Source organism: Vulpes lagopus, chromosome 13 (genome assembly GCF_018345385.1).
Source record: "Vulpes lagopus strain Blue_001 chromosome 13, ASM1834538v1, whole genome shotgun sequence".
In the NCBI taxonomy this organism is placed as follows: domain Eukaryota; kingdom Metazoa; phylum Chordata; class Mammalia; order Carnivora; family Canidae; genus Vulpes; species Vulpes lagopus.
In genome coordinates, this window is record NC_054836.1 from 26,092,545 (window position 1) to 26,110,479 (window position 17,935).

General features: G+C 35.7%; 1 protein-coding gene across 4 annotated transcripts in view; it reads right to left on the minus strand.

Moving 5' to 3' along the window:
* The window catches only part of THSD7A (thrombospondin type 1 domain containing 7A), a 423,880-nt gene that overhangs the window by 48,216 nt on the left and 357,729 nt on the right, over window positions 1-17,935 (minus strand). For all 4 annotated transcript variants that reach the window (XM_041727876.1, XM_041727875.1, XM_041727874.1 and 1 more), the window contains 2 exons: window positions 14,931-15,125; window positions 13,214-13,477 (listed from right to left, as the gene is read on the minus strand). In XM_041727876.1, coding sequence (XP_041583810.1) covers window positions 13,214-13,477; window positions 14,931-15,125 — 459 coding nt within the window. The remainder of the gene's footprint in view (window positions 1-13,213; window positions 13,478-14,930; window positions 15,126-17,935) is intronic.

The following is a 17,935-nucleotide window of genomic DNA, read 5'->3' on the forward strand; positions in this document are numbered from 1 at the left end:
TTTTTTATCATGAATGGATATTGTACTTTGCCAAATGTTTTTTTCTGCATCTATTGAGAGGATCATATAGTTCTTTTCCTTTCTTTTATTAATGCAGTGTATCAGGTTAATTTGCAAGTATTGAACCACCCATGCACCCCAGGAATAAATCTCACTTGATTGTGGTGAATGATTTTTTTAACGTATTTTTGGATTCAGTTTGCTAGTATTTAATCGAGAATTTTCGCATCCATGTTCATCAGAGATATTGGCCTATAGTTTTCTTTTTAGTGGTCTTTGGTTTAAGTATCAGGGTAATAATGCTGGCCTCAGAGAATGCGTTGGGAAGTTTTCCTTCATTTTCTATTTTTTGAAATAGTTTGAGAAGAATAGCTATTAATTCTTCTTTAAAAGTTCTGTAGTATTTGTCTGTGAAACCAGCTGCTCCTGGACTTTTGTTTGTTGAGGGTTTTTTGGTTACTGATTCAATTTTTTTGCTGATTATTGGTCTGTTCAGGTTTTCTATTTCTTCCTGCTTCAGTTTTATATGTCTCTAGGAATTTATCCATTTCTTCCAGGCTGTCCAATTTGTTCGCATATAGTTTTTCATAATATCTTATAACTGTACTTCTGTGGTGTTGATTATTAGTTCTCTCACTTGTGATTTTATTTGAGTCCTTTATCTTTTCTTTTTGATAATTTTGGTTACAGGTGTATCAATTTTAGTAATTTTTTTCAAAGAACCAGCTCCTGGTTTCATTGATCTGTTCTATTGTGGGTTTGTTTTGTTTTGTTTTCTAGTTTCTATATAATTTTTTTTCTTAAAAGATTTTATGTATTTATTCATGAGAAACACAGAGAGAGAGGCAGAGACACAGGCAGAGGGAGAAGCAGACTCCCCACGGGGAGCCAAATGTGGGACTCGATCCCTGAACTCGGGCATCACGCCCTGAGTCAAATGCAGATGCTCAACTGCTGAGCCACCCACGCTTCCCTCTATATCATTTATTTCTGCTCCAAACTTTATTATTTCCTTCCTTTGGTTGGCTTTAGGCTTTGTGTTGTTCTTTTTCTAGTTCCTTTAAGTATAAGGCCAGGTTGTTTATTTGAGTTATTTTATTTTATTTATTTATTTATTTGTGAGACAGCACATGAGAAAGCACAAGCAGGTGGAGTGGCAGAGGGAGAGGGAGAAGCAGGCTCCCTGCTGAGCATGGAGCATGATGTTGGGCTTGATCTAAGGACCCTGGGATCATGATGTGAGCTGAAGGTAGATGCTTACCGGACTGAGCCACCTAGGTGCCCCTATTTGATATTTTTCTTGCTTCTTAAGTAGGCCTGTATTACTATATACCTCCCTATTAGAAACACTTTTGCTGTGTCCCAAATATTTTGGACCATTGTGTTTTCATTTTCATTTGTTTCTGTGAACTTTTTAAATTTCTTCTTTGGTTTCCTGGTTGACCTATTCATTGTTTACTAGCATGTTGTTTAACCTCCATGCATTTGTGGAATTTCCAGATTTTTTCTTGTGATTGATTTCTAGTTTCCTAGCATTGTGGTCAGAAAGATGCATGGTATGACTTCAACATTTTTGTACTCATTGAGGCCTGCTTTGTTAATTAATATGTGATCTATTCTAGAGAATGTTTCATATGCACTGGAAAAAAATGTGTATTCTCCTGTTTTAGGATGAAATGTTCTGAATATATCTGTTAAGTCCATCTGGTCCAGTGTGTCATTCAAAGCCACTGTTTTCTTGTTTATTTTCTCCTTAGATGATCTGTCCATTGATGTACGTGGGTCTTAAAGTCCCCTACTATTACTATTTTATTATCAGTGAGTTCCTTTATGTTTGTTATTGTTTTGTATATTTGGGTGCTCTCATATTGGGTGCATAAATATTCACAATTGTCAGATATTATTTTTGATTTGTCCCCTTTATTATGATATAGTGCCTTCTTCATCTCTTGCTACAAAGGTAATAAATTATTGAAATATTTCTAGAAGAATTGCATTTTCCCACCTTCAAAATGATGACAAGTAGAATCACACAATCATTCATGTCACTGCTTCACAAAGTAACAGATAAATGGAAATTCTTTCTTTCCATTTTATCTGTTGGAAGATTATGGCATTAGTGAGATTTAACATGTATGACTTCAGACTGATTCACATTGTATTACTAAGTAAGCAGATATAAAACTTTTATGACTAATCTTCCAATAGCATATTCCAGAAAACATCTCTCAAATAAAATTCAACCTATTAAATTGTTAAAAGATATAAATTAGGCACTGACATAAAGACAAAACTGCAAAAGAGTATAATGCTCAGCATTCCATTTTTATTTTCCAATGTGTAACAACACTCAATAATTGCCTGTCATGTTTATCTAGCACAATTAAAATCCATAATGCTACTAGTAAATAGCTAGATAACCATTCCCTTGCCTTCTCTGCTAAGATCATTTTTGAGGGCAATTAACACCAATCATAGGGGATGGAAAGACAGAAACATTTCATGTGTTTTAAGGCTAAATAAACTGCTGGCATCTTCTAGCAATTTATACCTTGTGAGGAATGCTGAAATAAAACAAATGACTTCACAATCAGGGTGTTAAAACTTTTAGCAGTTCAACACTGAATTTGACACATGGAAAATCAAACTCCTGACTTCTGATCATACCTTTTGTATCCCATATCTGTTCTGACTGTTCCTGCAGGTTGAAAAAAACCAGAACACTAGCGGGCTTAAAGTGGCAACTGGAGGACATATTGCTTTTGAGATACATCCAATCACCTCTTCCATTTGAATTATGAATGCACAGATAATGCAGCTTTCAACAACCTTCACAGTTGCTATATTGTGTTGTTGAAAGGTGCACTGCTGATAAAGAATTCATTTTAAAAGCACATGGAAAATATTGCTTGGTTCTGATTTACAGCTGTGTGAATGAGCAACTCTGGCACTCTATCTGAAACTTTTGGATTAATCTCAAAAGCAACCTCAAAAATCTCTCCTACTTTAATGTATATTCTATGCACATAACCGTAATCAGGAATGAGAAAAATTAGCTAGAACTATATTATTGTCCTCATGGGTTTAAAAATATTAAATCATTAAAAAATTCTCAAATGAATAGGATATTCCTTTATAATTACATATTGAGGACTGATAACTTAGTCCTGGAAAACTAAATTACTACATAAAAGCCTAATTCCTATCATCAAATATTCAATCCAAATCTATATATTCAATGTATGCAAAGTTATGAACCAACCTTGGGCAATTAAAATTTTCATAGTGAAGTATTCAGGAAAATGTAACTACAATGAAACACTATTTTAATTTCATTTATATTTATTTGTTTTATATACATATGAAGACCTATCTCTTCATATCTGCCAGGTACTTACAGATTTTTCTCAGGAAATTTCATAAGTGTCAATGGCTGTGAATTTCTGTTGCTGTTATTATTCTAATACTGGGAGTTACATGACTAGGCACATTCAGATTCACTTAGGCACAGCTATGCACAAGTTTATTATCAAGGTCATTTCTTATTGCCAACTCTAAAGCTTTCTGTTAGTATAATAAGGGCTTTGGATGTTCTTTTTTGATTTCAGGGAGGTAGCCTCCAAGTCCTGATATTTCCTGAACTTTCTTATTCTTGGTGGTTTCTTGGACTACAAGTGAGTTTATGTTAAAGAGCTGTCTGAGGAGGTTGGACTGGTCACACCTCAAAGAACAAGTTTAGAGGGTTGGGGCTTTAAGCCACATGCCCCCAATCTCTGGGGGCATAAGGGAAAAAGATTGAACTCGACCATGTGCCCAATGAGTCAATTAATCATGTCTATGTAATGAAACCCCAATAAAAACTCTGGATACCAAAAGCTCAGGTGAGCTCTCTGGCAGATAGTACACCTTAATATGTAGAGAGGGCAATGCCTTCTGGCTTCATGGGGACAGAACATAGAAGACTTGAGTTTGGGACCTTCCCACACATTTCCCATTTATTTCTGATTTCAGCTACTTTTATTTTATTTTTTTTTTAAGAGGTGAGGAGAGAGGCAGAGGGAGAAAGAGAGAGAGAATCTTGAGCAGGCTCTACACGCAGTGCGGAGCCCAAGATAGGGCTCAGTCTCACAATGCTGAGATCATGACCTGAGCTGAAATCAAGAGTCAGATGCTTAACTGACTGAGCCATCCAGGTGCCCCTGGCTACTTCTGATTTGTATCTCTTTGCTAAAATAAGACTCTATAAGTTCAGTTGACCTCAACAGCATGGTGGTTATGGGAACTGACTCCCAGCTGAAAATTCTTGTGCAGCTGAAAATTCTTGTATAACTTTGACTCCCACAAAACCTAACTATTAATAGCCTATTGTTGACCAGAAATCTTATGGATAACATAAACAGTTGATCAACACATATTTTGTATATTGTATACGTTATATTTTGTGATCCTACAGTAAAGTAAGCTTGACCAGAAGAAAATGTTAAGAAAATCATAAGGAAAAGAAAATACACTTATAGTACTGTATCTATGAAAATAAATCTGTGTACAAGGGGACCCACACAATTAAACTTGTGTTGTTCAAGGGTCAACTGTATAGTGTTCTCCTAAGTTCTCTGAGCTGTTCAAGTAAACCGGAGGGGTACTGGGAACCTCCAAATCTGCAGGCAGCATGTCAATAGTAAGGGTGGCCTGGGGAGCCAAGAACTTGCAGCTCAAGTCTGAAGTGCAAGCAGTCTTGAAGAGGATCGAGCCCTTAACTGGTGGAGTTCAACCTAACTCCTCGTAGTTAGCACCAGAATTACACTGCACTTTCAGACATACCTTTATATTTAAAACAGTAAATAAACTTACTTACATAGGCACATGTATCTATAGTTTACTTATTCAACCAAAATAAAACTTTGGGAATAATTACATACATTAAAGCATGTATGGACCATCTCCCCAGATTTAACATTTGTAATTTTAATATATACTGTGCTAAAAATAAGAGGTGCTAAAAAGCTCACTTTGGGAATAAGGCTTTGTCAGCAATGTAAATATATTTGATGGAATGTAGAGACTATGAAGTAATGGGAAGTAAATTAATTCTGAAACTTATTAGAGTGATTTATTTTTAGCTTGATCCAATGCAAGACTTTTTCTTACAGTCAGTGAGAACCATATATTACCTTAGAATTATTTCCAAAGGATGATCTTTAAACATTAGTTTGTTGGGTTCTAATAAGTATTTTTCATTCTAATAAGCATTAAACTTAATTTTAACAACAACAACAAAAAAACATTTCTGTGGTCAAGTTGGAAAATTATTGCATTTATATTAAATAGGTCTCTTTACCCTGGGCTTTCTTTTTTCGCTGTGAATCTCCAGGAGAATGACTTGGATAGTGAATTCCTATACTAATTTTTCTCTCTAGCATCTCACTGGACCAGTAAGAAATAAACCATTCAGATAGGTTGTAATTATAATGCATTAATCTTGGATTCATGCTTTGAGTTGTACAGAGTTCTAATACGTAAACACCAGGACTTTTCACGTCCATTTCCGGATATGGAAAAAAAATGCAAAAATGGATAAACAAATTAAAAAACGTCCAAATATCCTAAACTTAAGAAATTTTCTTTTTCTTAAATTATATTTAAAGTTTTAAGGCTTTAAAGGTCAAGCCTATGGCAAAAGGTGGGGAAACCGTTATGTGAATAAATACCTTGAGGTTTTTTTTTTTGTTGTTTTTTTTTAACGGCTATTTAAAAAGACCATAAGGGGAGTCAATGTTGTTTTTATGGAAATTAACTAAAATTTCCTGTAAGAGCAAAATTGGATTTCAATGTAACTATGAAGAAATGGGCTAAAAGTGGAGGGTAAATGCAAGTAAAGATTTTTCTTTAAAATGTAATTTTTAAATGCCCATAAATTTGTTCGTGTGCTCTCAGGTTCCTTTTTGAGCCCACAGATAGGGCTTATGTGTAATACATAATGTCTTCTTCATGAATGTATAAAAAAATTCCTTACTCAAGTCTTGTTCATTACATGACTATTTGATGATGGTTTAAAGTAGAAAAAGACCCACACTGTAGGAATGAGACTAGATTAATGGGGTACAGAACTTTAAAACTATTTTGGATTCACAGGGTTTTACTAATACAATAAGAATCTATATGTGGATTCACAGAGGTCATTTTGTATCTTTATGAATTATGAAACTTTGTAACATAAAGAATGAACGACTCTATGGTTAAATCAATAAACTTGCCATAGATATCAGCAAGGTTATCACTCTCTAATCATTCATTGAAAATTAGTGTTATGACTTCTTTAATGAATTAGGGGGAATATGGGGCCAGAGACCTATAGAAACAATGTGGAGTAAAATATAATGGCAGAAGTCATTGATTAAGGTAAAGATCAAAATTCTTTTGTTTTTAATTGTTGCAAATAATGAACTACTTTTGGTAGTTAAATTTATTTTAAGCAGCAGAACACTTTTTTTCTAAAAAGCTGAGGAGAAAGCCCAATAAGTTTACGGGATTTATTGGAAGCTGTGTTTGACAGCCTGGCCTGAGGGGCTCCATGGAGCCCAGTTTGAAAACCATGTTATTAAGTAATGGATGAGTTGAAGTCTTCAGGACATGGGGCACACAGAACTAATAATAACACCAGATGTTTTCCCACCACAGAAGACATGAATGGTAGCTGCTGGAAATTTTCCAATGAAAGTCTCTCCCTCATCACCTCCACGGTACTCCTTCAGGGAGCCTGTTGGAGAACAATGCTGGTCTCCACACCTTATTTAAATTTGACCCTAGGCTATAGCTTTCTTTTTGTACTCAGTATCCGCAGTGGCCCTTTCCTTCTTTCCCTGGCTCTTTAAACTTGGAACTATTACCTCAGGAAAAGTCTGTCTCTTAAACCCTGCCTCTCTTTTACATTTAAAAGGAAAAAGATTTCAATTGTGAATGGTAACTGCAAAAGTAATACCAGTTTTACCTGTGCTGCCAAATGGAAGATTTAAATTCTGAAATGAATTAGATATTAAATAAATACGATCAACTGAAAAAGCTTTTCAGAGAACTTAGCATTCCATTTCAGTTTGTTTACAAGACTCTATTTATTGCCTTCTCTGCCTAGTTTAATTAAACATGCTCTTCCTCAAATACAAGCATCCACCATGATAAGGAAAAAATTTCTCATTCAATTTTGTTTCTAATTAACCTCTAATATTAAACTTCTATACCCTTCTATAGAATCTTATTACAAAAGTAATATGTTCTAGTTATATTACGGTTGAGTGGTTCTGTAGGTTATCCTCAGAATCTACTCTCTCCATATTCATACTTATTTTTATCAGATGTACCCTGAGTTTCACAGATGTCTTAAAAGTACCTGCACTTGAACTAAAATCTATTTGTAAATTGAGCACTGGCAATCACTAAATTGCCAATATCCTTTCCAGAGGGCCCTATAGACTCATTCGGTTTTCAAAATCATATCTACATAGACATTCACCTTATAAAGACTCATCCTTATAAATTAAAAAGAAAATTCTAATATTCTCTTCCCCATAACTGGTGAACTATGGTATGGGAGGTGCTGATTATTTTGCCCAAGGCAGCATATTATGTTTCTCTATGGGGTAATCTCCAAAGGCCTTTCCTACAAAGATATAAGCTCACGTTCCTACCAAACCCTATGAGGGGCTGCACGATCCAGTAAAGTAATCTTTAAATTGTGTGGGGCCCCTGGCTGGCTCAGTCAGTAGAGCATGTGAGTCTTGATTGCAGGGTTCTGAGTTCGAGCCCCACAATGAGCATAGAACTTACTTAAAAATAAATGAATGAATTAAAAAGAAAATAAACCTGTAATAGAATGCTCTGGGGATCTTGTCAAAATGCAGATTATGACTAACTAGGTCTGTAATGTGGGTTGAATTGCATTTCCAATGGTTTTCCTGTGAGGTCTATTCTGCTGGTCTCTAGACCACATTTTGTGTAGCAAGGGGTTAGATCTCGGTTGGTAAATGACAGCGCTGGCTGGCAGCCTATTTTTGCACACAACGTTTTATTGGAACAGAGTTGTGCCATCCACTCACACACTGTATCATGCTTTCAGGCTATAACTGCAGAGTTGGGTACTTGTGACAGAGACCTTTTGGTCCACAGAGCCTAAAATATTTGCTATCTGGAGCTTTAGGAAAACATTTGGTGATAAAGTAATTTATCCTAATAGCTGATTGTTCAGTTTCTTCATAGTCTCTACATGTTAACAGGTATTTGATAGATATAAATAGCAATATATTACTTTTAAGCAACAGGAGAGCAATGTATTTTAAATACATTGTATGTCACAGGCTCCTGAAGAACAATCATTTCTGCTACGATGATATTAATGAATAATAAAATATCACAAATATAAAACTGAGTTTTAGAATATTTACTGATAGTGCATTATGGCTTAAACTGCCTATGACATAGCAATGATAAATTTAAAAACAAAGATTGAAGAGAGTAAAGATTGAGGGTAAAGATTGAAGAGAAGTGTCTGGAAGGAATTATGTAGTTCTTAGAGCTCAAGACTTGAGCACCTGGCATTTTTACATTTTTATCCAATTCACCTTCCAAGTATCACTTCCACATAACTCAAATAGAAATGTTGTTTCTACTTCTCAAGGAAAAGATAAGTGAAAGCAAAGAGTTAAATAAGTTGTCACAATGACTAATATAAACCAAGATTAAGATGTTGTCCAAACCTAGTGTTGTACAAATCAGGCAATTCTGAACAAAAAGCTTTGAATGGCAATAAGGAGACTTAATACTGATATCACTGGACTAATTCAGTGAATAGGTATGTGACTATTATTTCTTCTATTTAGTAGGTAGAAAAAAAGCACAAATATTTGATGAATACCATATAGAAAGTTTGTCACATGAATAGCTCTATTCCAAAGATCTTAGTTGTTCTCAATAATCTATTTGGTAATTTCCCAGAAACTTGACACAGAGAAAAGAATAGTGTCTGGAAAAAAGTAATCCAAGCCTGACTGTGGATCAAATACAACCACAAAAATCCTTTCCAGTGTTTCATCCTACAAATATTGAACACCTACTCATTCTAGGTGCTAGAGATACATCAGTGAACAAAGTAGCCCAAGATACCCTCATCAATCTTGTGCAATCTGTAAAATTCTTGTACAGGAGATAAAACATACATAAATATAACAAGTAAGTTGTTATATGGTATGGTTATAGCATGACACATGCTTTAAAAATACAAAACATAGAGCAGGATAATGGGGTTTGGGAAAAAGGGGTATGGTTGAGGGGCAGCATGATAAGATTTTATCACTTATGTTTGAATGGAAATCATGCATACATTAATTTTACAAAGGTTAGGTTATCTCTATGATTTTTTTTTTTTAGATTTTATTCATTTATTCATGAGAGACCCACAGAGAGAGAGGCAGAGACACAGGTAGAGGGAGAAGCAGGCTCCATGCAGGGAGCCTGACGTGGGACTGGATCCTGGGTCTCCAGGATCTCACCCTGGGCTGAAGGTGGCGCAAAACCGCTGAGCCACCCAGGCTGCCCTCTCTAAGATTCTTTATTAAGAGTAACTGATAACAATGATTAGAAAGTTCTAGAAATTCTATCTCTTGCTCTGTGAAATTTTAAATAATTAAATTGAGAAGTCCCTGGTTCTATGCAATCACTCAAATTTCTAATGAGATAATGAGCTAAGATTAGAGTGTTCCCAGTAGTGAGTAGAACATGTGTAATTTGGTTTTTGAATGATTTTAAATCTGCTGCTACAGTGACACCATCAAGTGTCCACAACAAAAGTAAATAAGCATATTCTGTGTTATGTTCTTGGGATAGATAAATGCCCCCAAATATATTTATATTTCAATAAGAACTACATCTAATACAATGTCATCAGATGGGTTAACATTTATGTGACTCCCAAGGTAAACTTTAAGATCTGATATTTGGAGTATTGGTATGAGATAATCAGGGACATTGGGAACAAGCCCCTATGCACCTGGGAAGCTCCTTGCTGGACATTATTATAGCTTTTCTCACAAACAGGGGCCAAAATGCAAGCCCAGACTGATTCAAACTCATCTGAGATAGGACGGGCCACCAAATTTGACCTTACATCAGCTTTTCCTCTCATTTTAATGCTAGAAAACATGTCCAGAGGTGGAGACTTAACATGCAAATGAAACATACAATGCACAACGAAGCATGTTCTATCAACCACATCTGCATGCCCACTTCCCAGGAATTCATAGCCCTTACATGCTTAACCATTACTCCTTTTCCACCTCAGCCCCTGGCTGTTGTTCTGAGAGCCAGTCTGACACTTTGTTGAGACCATGTCTTCCTTTGGCTGCAGCTGATGCCCCAATAAAGCCTTGCCTGTACCTTTAAATTTGGGGTCCAGCCTTGTTTCTACTTTTGCTAGCTCCAGGAATCTGAGCCCAGTAACAGATATATCATTCTTCAGTACAAAGTTCACTATTACAAAGAATTTCAGACATAATAGAACTGTGCCTTAAGGTTAAGACATTTAAAAAATGGTGTGCACATGGGAAATGGCCTAAAATAATAGAATTAAACTGGTGAAAGTCAAACTATTTTATCAGTGTAATAACTATAATATGATCCACAGAGAGACAACACAGATAAAATAGAAATGCCCTAAGGCCACTATCGAACAGGGGATTAGCATCTTTGCACTGCATACATGTGGCGATCAATTCTATGTCTAAGCTGAAAACATAAAGAGTCATTTTTGTGAAAGCCACTTTTCCACCATCCATTTGGAAAGTCAGTTTGGCTGAGAAGGCAGTGGTCATAGAAGCTGTAATTTGGAGTGTGCCTTGGATAGAACACCAAAGTTAGAGTATTCCACCAACGCCAGCAGAACTTACAGAACATAGATAGGCAAAGTAGTAATTTCCAAAGAAATCAGGCAACAGAGATTTAATTTCCTCACACATCACTTTGAGTAAATGTATTGGTAAATACTAAAATATCCCATTGGACATCTACCATAGGTTAGATTTAATGAGCAAGAAATCATGCTGGACAGACACAAGGAACTAATTTACTTAGTTCTGAGTCTTATATTCTTCCACAATCCTTATGAAGTTCAGTGCTATCAGGAATCTATCTTTTAAACGTATGTGCTTTTCTTCTAGAATACAGTACTGCATTCTTTGTGCTTTGGGCTGACAATGCTAATGTGGGGAGTCTACTGCCTTTAGTCAATTTTTATTATTTTTGTACTTTACTTTTGTTAAGTGATCAAACATCTCTGAAATTCACAGGATATTTTAAGGTTTTTTTTTTTTCCTAAAAATAAGATTGACTGTTAAGTGGTTTACTGACACTCTTTTGCATGTAATTAACAGATCGGAATAAAAGTGAGAATATACAACAGTCATTCTGAAAACTCAAAGGTTATGGTAAAAACACATGATTATCTTGGTGATTCACTAGGCATAACAATTTAAAATATGAGCAAATTCTTGAAAGTTACATTCCAGGAGAAACGTATATTTAAAAGTGATCTTCAATTTTACGTTTTAATGACTAATTATGATCTTCTACATCATCATATCATCTCAGTATGGCAAGTGCATTTGCATTTTCCCGGTCTCTAATTTATAGCATCAATGTTATTGATACAAAGAATAAAATATTCAGTTACTCTTACACCTATTTCTCAAAGCATACTTATTATAAATATCAAATTCTTTTTTCTTTTGTAGTTATTGTTCTAAATGCATTGAATATCTTTAGTTAGAAATATATTAACCTGAATATATTAACCTTATATCTAAAGCTTCAGGCATCCCAGGTGGCTCAACCGTTTAGCGCCTGCCTTCGGCCCAGGGTGTGATCCTGGAGACCCGGAATCGAGTCCCATGTCGGGCTCCCTGCATGGAGCCTGCTTCTCCCTCTGCCTGTGTCTCTGCCTCTCTCTCTCTCTCTTTCTCTCTCTCTCTCTCTCTCTCTCTCTCTCTTTCTCTCTGTGTCTCTTATGAATAAATAAAATCTTTAAAAAAAATAAAGCTTCAATATTATGGAGTCTTTGGGGCTATTATCACTAGACTTTGATAAAAGAAATTATGAGATAAGGTGGGGAAAAAAGGGAAATGGATTTTGGGGACTTTACGAGGAAAGGTTTAAGAGATTCCAATATATGTGTCATTGATAATCCGTCGATGGTTTATAAATCGAGATGGTCTTATTAGTTCACATTGTTTTCTGAACCATATAATAAAACTGGAGGAGCACCGTTCCAACAGCAGAAGCCTTTTTAACAAAGTTGGAGGGTAATTGCCACATCCCTCCCTCCTAGCAACTTAGCACATCTTTCTAAGGTCACCTCCACAAAGAAGGTAGGAGAATCATTGTCCAGTATTCACAAATATATGGCATCTATTATTCAGGCTGACCCACTGTAAACTAATCTCAGTCTGATACAAAAGGATAGATGTATTAAAATCCAAGAATAATGGAAAATGTTGCTTAAGGACTAGTATATTAAGATTCACAACCAAAGAGTTTATAACATACTCCGATCAAAGATGGCCACTCTTCACAAACTTCTGGCAATTCAATTTTTATCACTGCGTTTGGTTTAGAAACCTGAAGTGGGCACATCTAAGAGTATGCACATTTTTCTTTTCTTTTTCTCCCCACCTCCTCTTGCCCCCCTTTTTGTTTTGCTAATTTCAACACAATGGGAAATAAATAAGATATTTGTGTTTTCACCAATTCTACCTTTCAGTCTTTTCTCTCTGCCACTTAATGACATTTCAGACATATTGCAAATCTTGCCAATTTCGTTATTAGAAGACTGTCTAGTTTATAACTTTATTTTCAGATTAAATTCAAATCTCCTCTCCTCCTCCCTCTCTTGTGGGGGGATTGTTGGGCCTATTTGACAGACTCTTGATCAGTACCAAGGGAGGGTTCTGGCACTATTTTTGTCTACCTGTAAGGCTTTTTTGCCACCAACTTTGGGATTTAGTTGCCAACTTCTAGACAAGACAAATGCCACTGAATATCCTGCATGGTGCCCCCAAAATGTTCCATTTAGAGCACAGTCTATGAACCTTCATTTTCCTCCATTCTGATCCATGTTCATTTAACCTCCACCTCCAAAGATAGCAAACATATGACACTGAAGAAAATTAATTACCATGACTGTTACATCTGGATGTTTCCACGAGCCTGCCATTTTGGTCGTAGCATGCCATTGCTTGGTAACGATATCCTTGACCACATTCCTTGGTATCTCCTTGTGTTTTCACTCCAAGCAGCACTTCCACTTTCCCCTCTGGTAAAATGCAGTCTGACCAGTTCCCCACAGGCTGTGCATTATACTTGTCACAAGGACAGTACTGAGTCTCAATCAGGGGGTACAAATGAGAATTTTTACATTTTTCCTTCTTTTTACTTTTTCCTGTGGAGAAATTTGAGTTGGAAAATATTGTTACTCACTTCATCCCTAGTTTTCCTCCTTTCCTAAGCTTCTTTTCTCCATTTTTAACCATATTCAACAGTAACTTAAAATGAATGCTATTTTCTCACTATACTGTTTTCTCTGTAGGCTCTTATTAGTACTGGGTGCTTTGCATATTGAAATTTTTCTTATTTTCTCATTTTAAAATTACCATTTTGCAAAAGGCATTAACTGTTATGCTGAATTTTATACTCTTCGAATGATTAAAATCCTTTCAAATGATCACGTGCTTTCACTGAATAGGGGAGTTTAAGGTAACTGCATGAATCTCTCATTTATAAGTGCAAAAATATGAAATGGAGAGAGAGAGTTGCTGTCCAGGACTATACAGCTTTTTATTAATTCCAGATAGATGACATGGTTATATAGGATTACAATTTAGAAAATGATATTTTTTATATTTACTTTCCTGATTATGACTTTGATCTTTCATTATTTCTGAAGAATAATTACTGACATCCATGGTGATTAGTATAGTACATAGTCACAGTGTCACAGTGAAGATATTCAGTGTCAGAAAAAAAGCACTAGAAATAGTCTGTATATAAATCTAAATAAATTCCCTTTTAAAATAAAAAAATGAACATAACAGTAATATGTGCTTGAAAAATAATGTATCATTTTAATTGAATCACGTTTCTATTATATATTTATTATATCACATATCATAATACTATTTAGTTATATCACACACAATTAATTGTATATGTTTTACATATATTTATTTCTAACTTTCAGAACGTGCCTTATATAGTTTTCAAGAGATTTCATTATGACAGGTGGTTAATTTTATAACTTTTAAATTCTAAAGAGTCTCATGGCACCAATATTTTTAGTTTTCTTTCTGCCACTGACAATATTTTTGAATGCACCAGGTTTAGTTCAGTATGATAGCTCCTGGTCTTGCTCATTATATCACTGCTTTTTGTCATTGTGACTGCCTTTTAAAATGTACTTTTCAGATACAAAATTAGTGTCATATTCCTCTTCTAGGAGATGAAGGATAATCTGAGGCTGTGACAGTGAGAATAGTTTAAGAAAATGAGGTGACAACCTTTCCTTTTGTTCTCCAAGTACCTCACAGTCCGAAGGCAATCCACCAGAAGTGTATGTTTAAACCAAAAAAAAAAAAAAATCATCTACCTATTATATAGGGAGCCAGCACAATTTTCAAGGTTACTTTTTCTTTCTACTAGAAGTACATAGCGTGTCTGTCACTGCCAACTTACATTAAAATACACATGTGAATCCACTGGTAAATTAAGTATCAGTATACCAGCAATAAAGCATAGCCATGCATTTTCTAAAAGATATTATCAGAACTCTCTTGGTCTAACTTTTAATGTGTTTTCTAAGTTGACAGTGTTGGTTTTCACAACCCAATTATTCTTACCAACAATAGTGCGTTTTCTGGTCCTAACTGCACCACAGTCTCCGTTGCAGGAAGAAAACTTGGACCAGCTGGTAAACTGACAGTCATCTTGGCATGGGATCTGGCAGGCCTGGGTGAGGGCTGGCACAGGGCCTGCATACCAGAGGCATTCATGGATGCCAGCCTGTCCTCCATCTTGCTTTCGGCAAGTAATAGCTAAAGGAAAAACACAGAGCTGTTTAAAACAAATTTGAATGTCTATAATTATTCTACAATTTCAGAATTAACCTAATATTTTCTTATGAAGTCAGAGGAATCATCCTTTAACTCTTTATTTGCAGCAAATCTGAGAGGAGTGTTTCTAATAATCACAGTAGTCATTTAAATTGATCCTGTAGGGTTTTTTTTTAATTAATTGTTTTTTGATCCTGCAGGTTTTTTTTTTTTTAAATAATAGATAACCCTCAGTGGTTTTTGTGACACAGAAAAGCACACAGTTATACACACACACACACACACACACACACACCGAGCATTTAGCAGTTTTTATTAGATGCTATTAAGGATTTCAAGTCCTTATTTAGAAATTAATTATTTAAGAGACAACACTGAGTTCTGATAACAGTTTATGCTGAAACCACACTATTCATAGAGGTACTGGGAGATAACACATACCTTTAATATTATCATTGGATGTTCTAGGATTTCTATATAGAAGGGTCTTAGTGGCAGCAAGTGGAAAGTTTGATTGAGAAGGGGATGCTTATGGAACTCGTCTTGCAGCTGCATTTGCATGGAAAGCATGTTATTTAACTACATTGGAAGTTTGTTGGAATGGTTTTGGAGTGATTAATGGGGAGAGGGGGACTATGTGAAAGTCTCCCTTTCAGCTCTGTCTGTAAGTTCTTCACATGCACAAATATCAACCATGAATTTAAAAATAAAAACAAAAACTTTTAGCACCTTAATCTATCATATCATAATCAACATTTCCACAATTGCATATGGGCTCTAAAAAATGTTCAAATAATTTTAATTCATATGTACTATTTCCCCCAAGATATTGTTCTACTGGATTTTTAAAAATCATGTCATATTTTTATTGCTTATTGAGCATAGTTGTAAAATTGCTTTAAGGTATCAAGTTTCAAAGAAAAAGAGCAAGTGATGTTTTACAGTCCCCTTTCTGTCATTTTCTCCCATGGTTTTAAAAATAATTTATTCATTTATTGAGGAAGAAGACAAAAAATTTAGACCTTGGTCCTAAAAATGTCTTCCTTGAACTAGCTTACATGGCCTCAGTCAGACTGATTTATGTGGCCCTTTTAGCTTTATAGTCTAAGCTGGAACTTGGGCTCTTTCCTGCTCAGAATTCTATTCATCATGAAACCAAGGTGAAGGAGCCTGACATTTTGATCCTAAATTAGAGGTGGGGTATATAGGGTCCCAGGTTAGACATCAGTCTCCAGATCTGTATACTAAAACTTAACACCTAGTAGTAGGGCTGTGTGATGGGGTGTCTAAAAGGATGTAACAATTTTCACAAAGGAAGACTTTCCCTGTGTAGGTGAATACAACTTGTCACAACTGGTGCAGGAAAATTATCTAATAGTGCAAATGTAGGTGAGTATTCATCTAGTTTTTAGCTAAAGATACCTCTTCATTTATGTGCACAACACTGAACAACAAATGCCCCTACGAGATGCTCATCACTCAGAAGAGATGCTGTCTGGTGTTCCGTATTTATCGTACTGGTCTAGCAGCAGTTCCCAAACCGGGCTGCGGATTACAATTACCTGGATAGTGTCTGAGACATATCCGTCCCCTCACCAAACTCAAACATTCTGATTTATCAGTCTAGGACAGGATCCTGGGCATTAGCATCCTTTTAAAAGGTCCTTGGTGATTCAAATATGCAACAGTGGATCAAGACCACCACCCTAGGAGGTGATGTATTTCCACTTGCATCAGAAACACCTGGAAAACTGTTAAAGTTGAAAATTCTTAGATTCATTCTAGAGTTCCTGCATGAGATTTCTGCATATGGGGTCAAAGAATATGTTTGTTTCTCCACGCGCCCCCCACCCCTCGCCCCCAACTGCTTAGATGTTCCTCATGTACATTTAAGACACATTAGCTTGAGTAGTCAAGGCACAAGGAAAGGTCAGGCTGAAATTTGGTACTAAGAGTGAAACTGTTTTGATACTCAGTCACCCTGGCACTGTGTCAAGGTTGGGAAACAATGGCTGAGCCTATGGGAGTGAACTAAGGGAGTTCTAAAAGTGGAGCTCCAGGGGACTTGCACAAGCAGTGAATCAAAAGAGTATCCACATAGTTTGGAAGAATGCTATCTATGGATTGGTGCTGGAGGACTCCCCATGAGGTGGTATATATAGTCATGATTTTGATTTTGCAGTTTGATACCATGTAAACTTAGTAATCTCTGATAGTCTGTGGGCAAGGAAGCTCAAGAGGAAGGACTGACAAAGAGGGAGATATTAGATGATTTATTTATCAGGAAATGGAGGAATCTGAAGAATGGTTAGCTTGGAAAATAAGAGATTTGACCATATAAGAACTCTAAGCTGTGAAAGGGGTCACACTGTTCATAATAAAAGATACAAAACTAAATTTGGGTTCTTTGAAATAAAACTACTATCTACTCTTCAATTTGACTCTCTGAAATAGACATTTGAATATAAATCTTTTGAGAAACTAAATAAAATTGCCTTAGGTTCTCCTTTAAGGCTCTCTTCCTAAGGTTCTCTCGCAAATTTGATTTCAGAATTACTCTATCACATTAAGTGACACCAAAAAACCAAAATAAAGTAAAACCACCACCAACATAATTTCAGAAACAAGCTAATTTTGTGCAGATTTGCACTATTTGCATAAATGTGAAGCCCTTTCCCCTATATAACTTAAGTATTTCAATTAGTGGAAAAGAAAAAAAATGTAAATTTCCCATATCTGTTCTCAGAAACCCACTCAGCATTTTGCTGCCCTTATCTGAGATTTTAGACAGT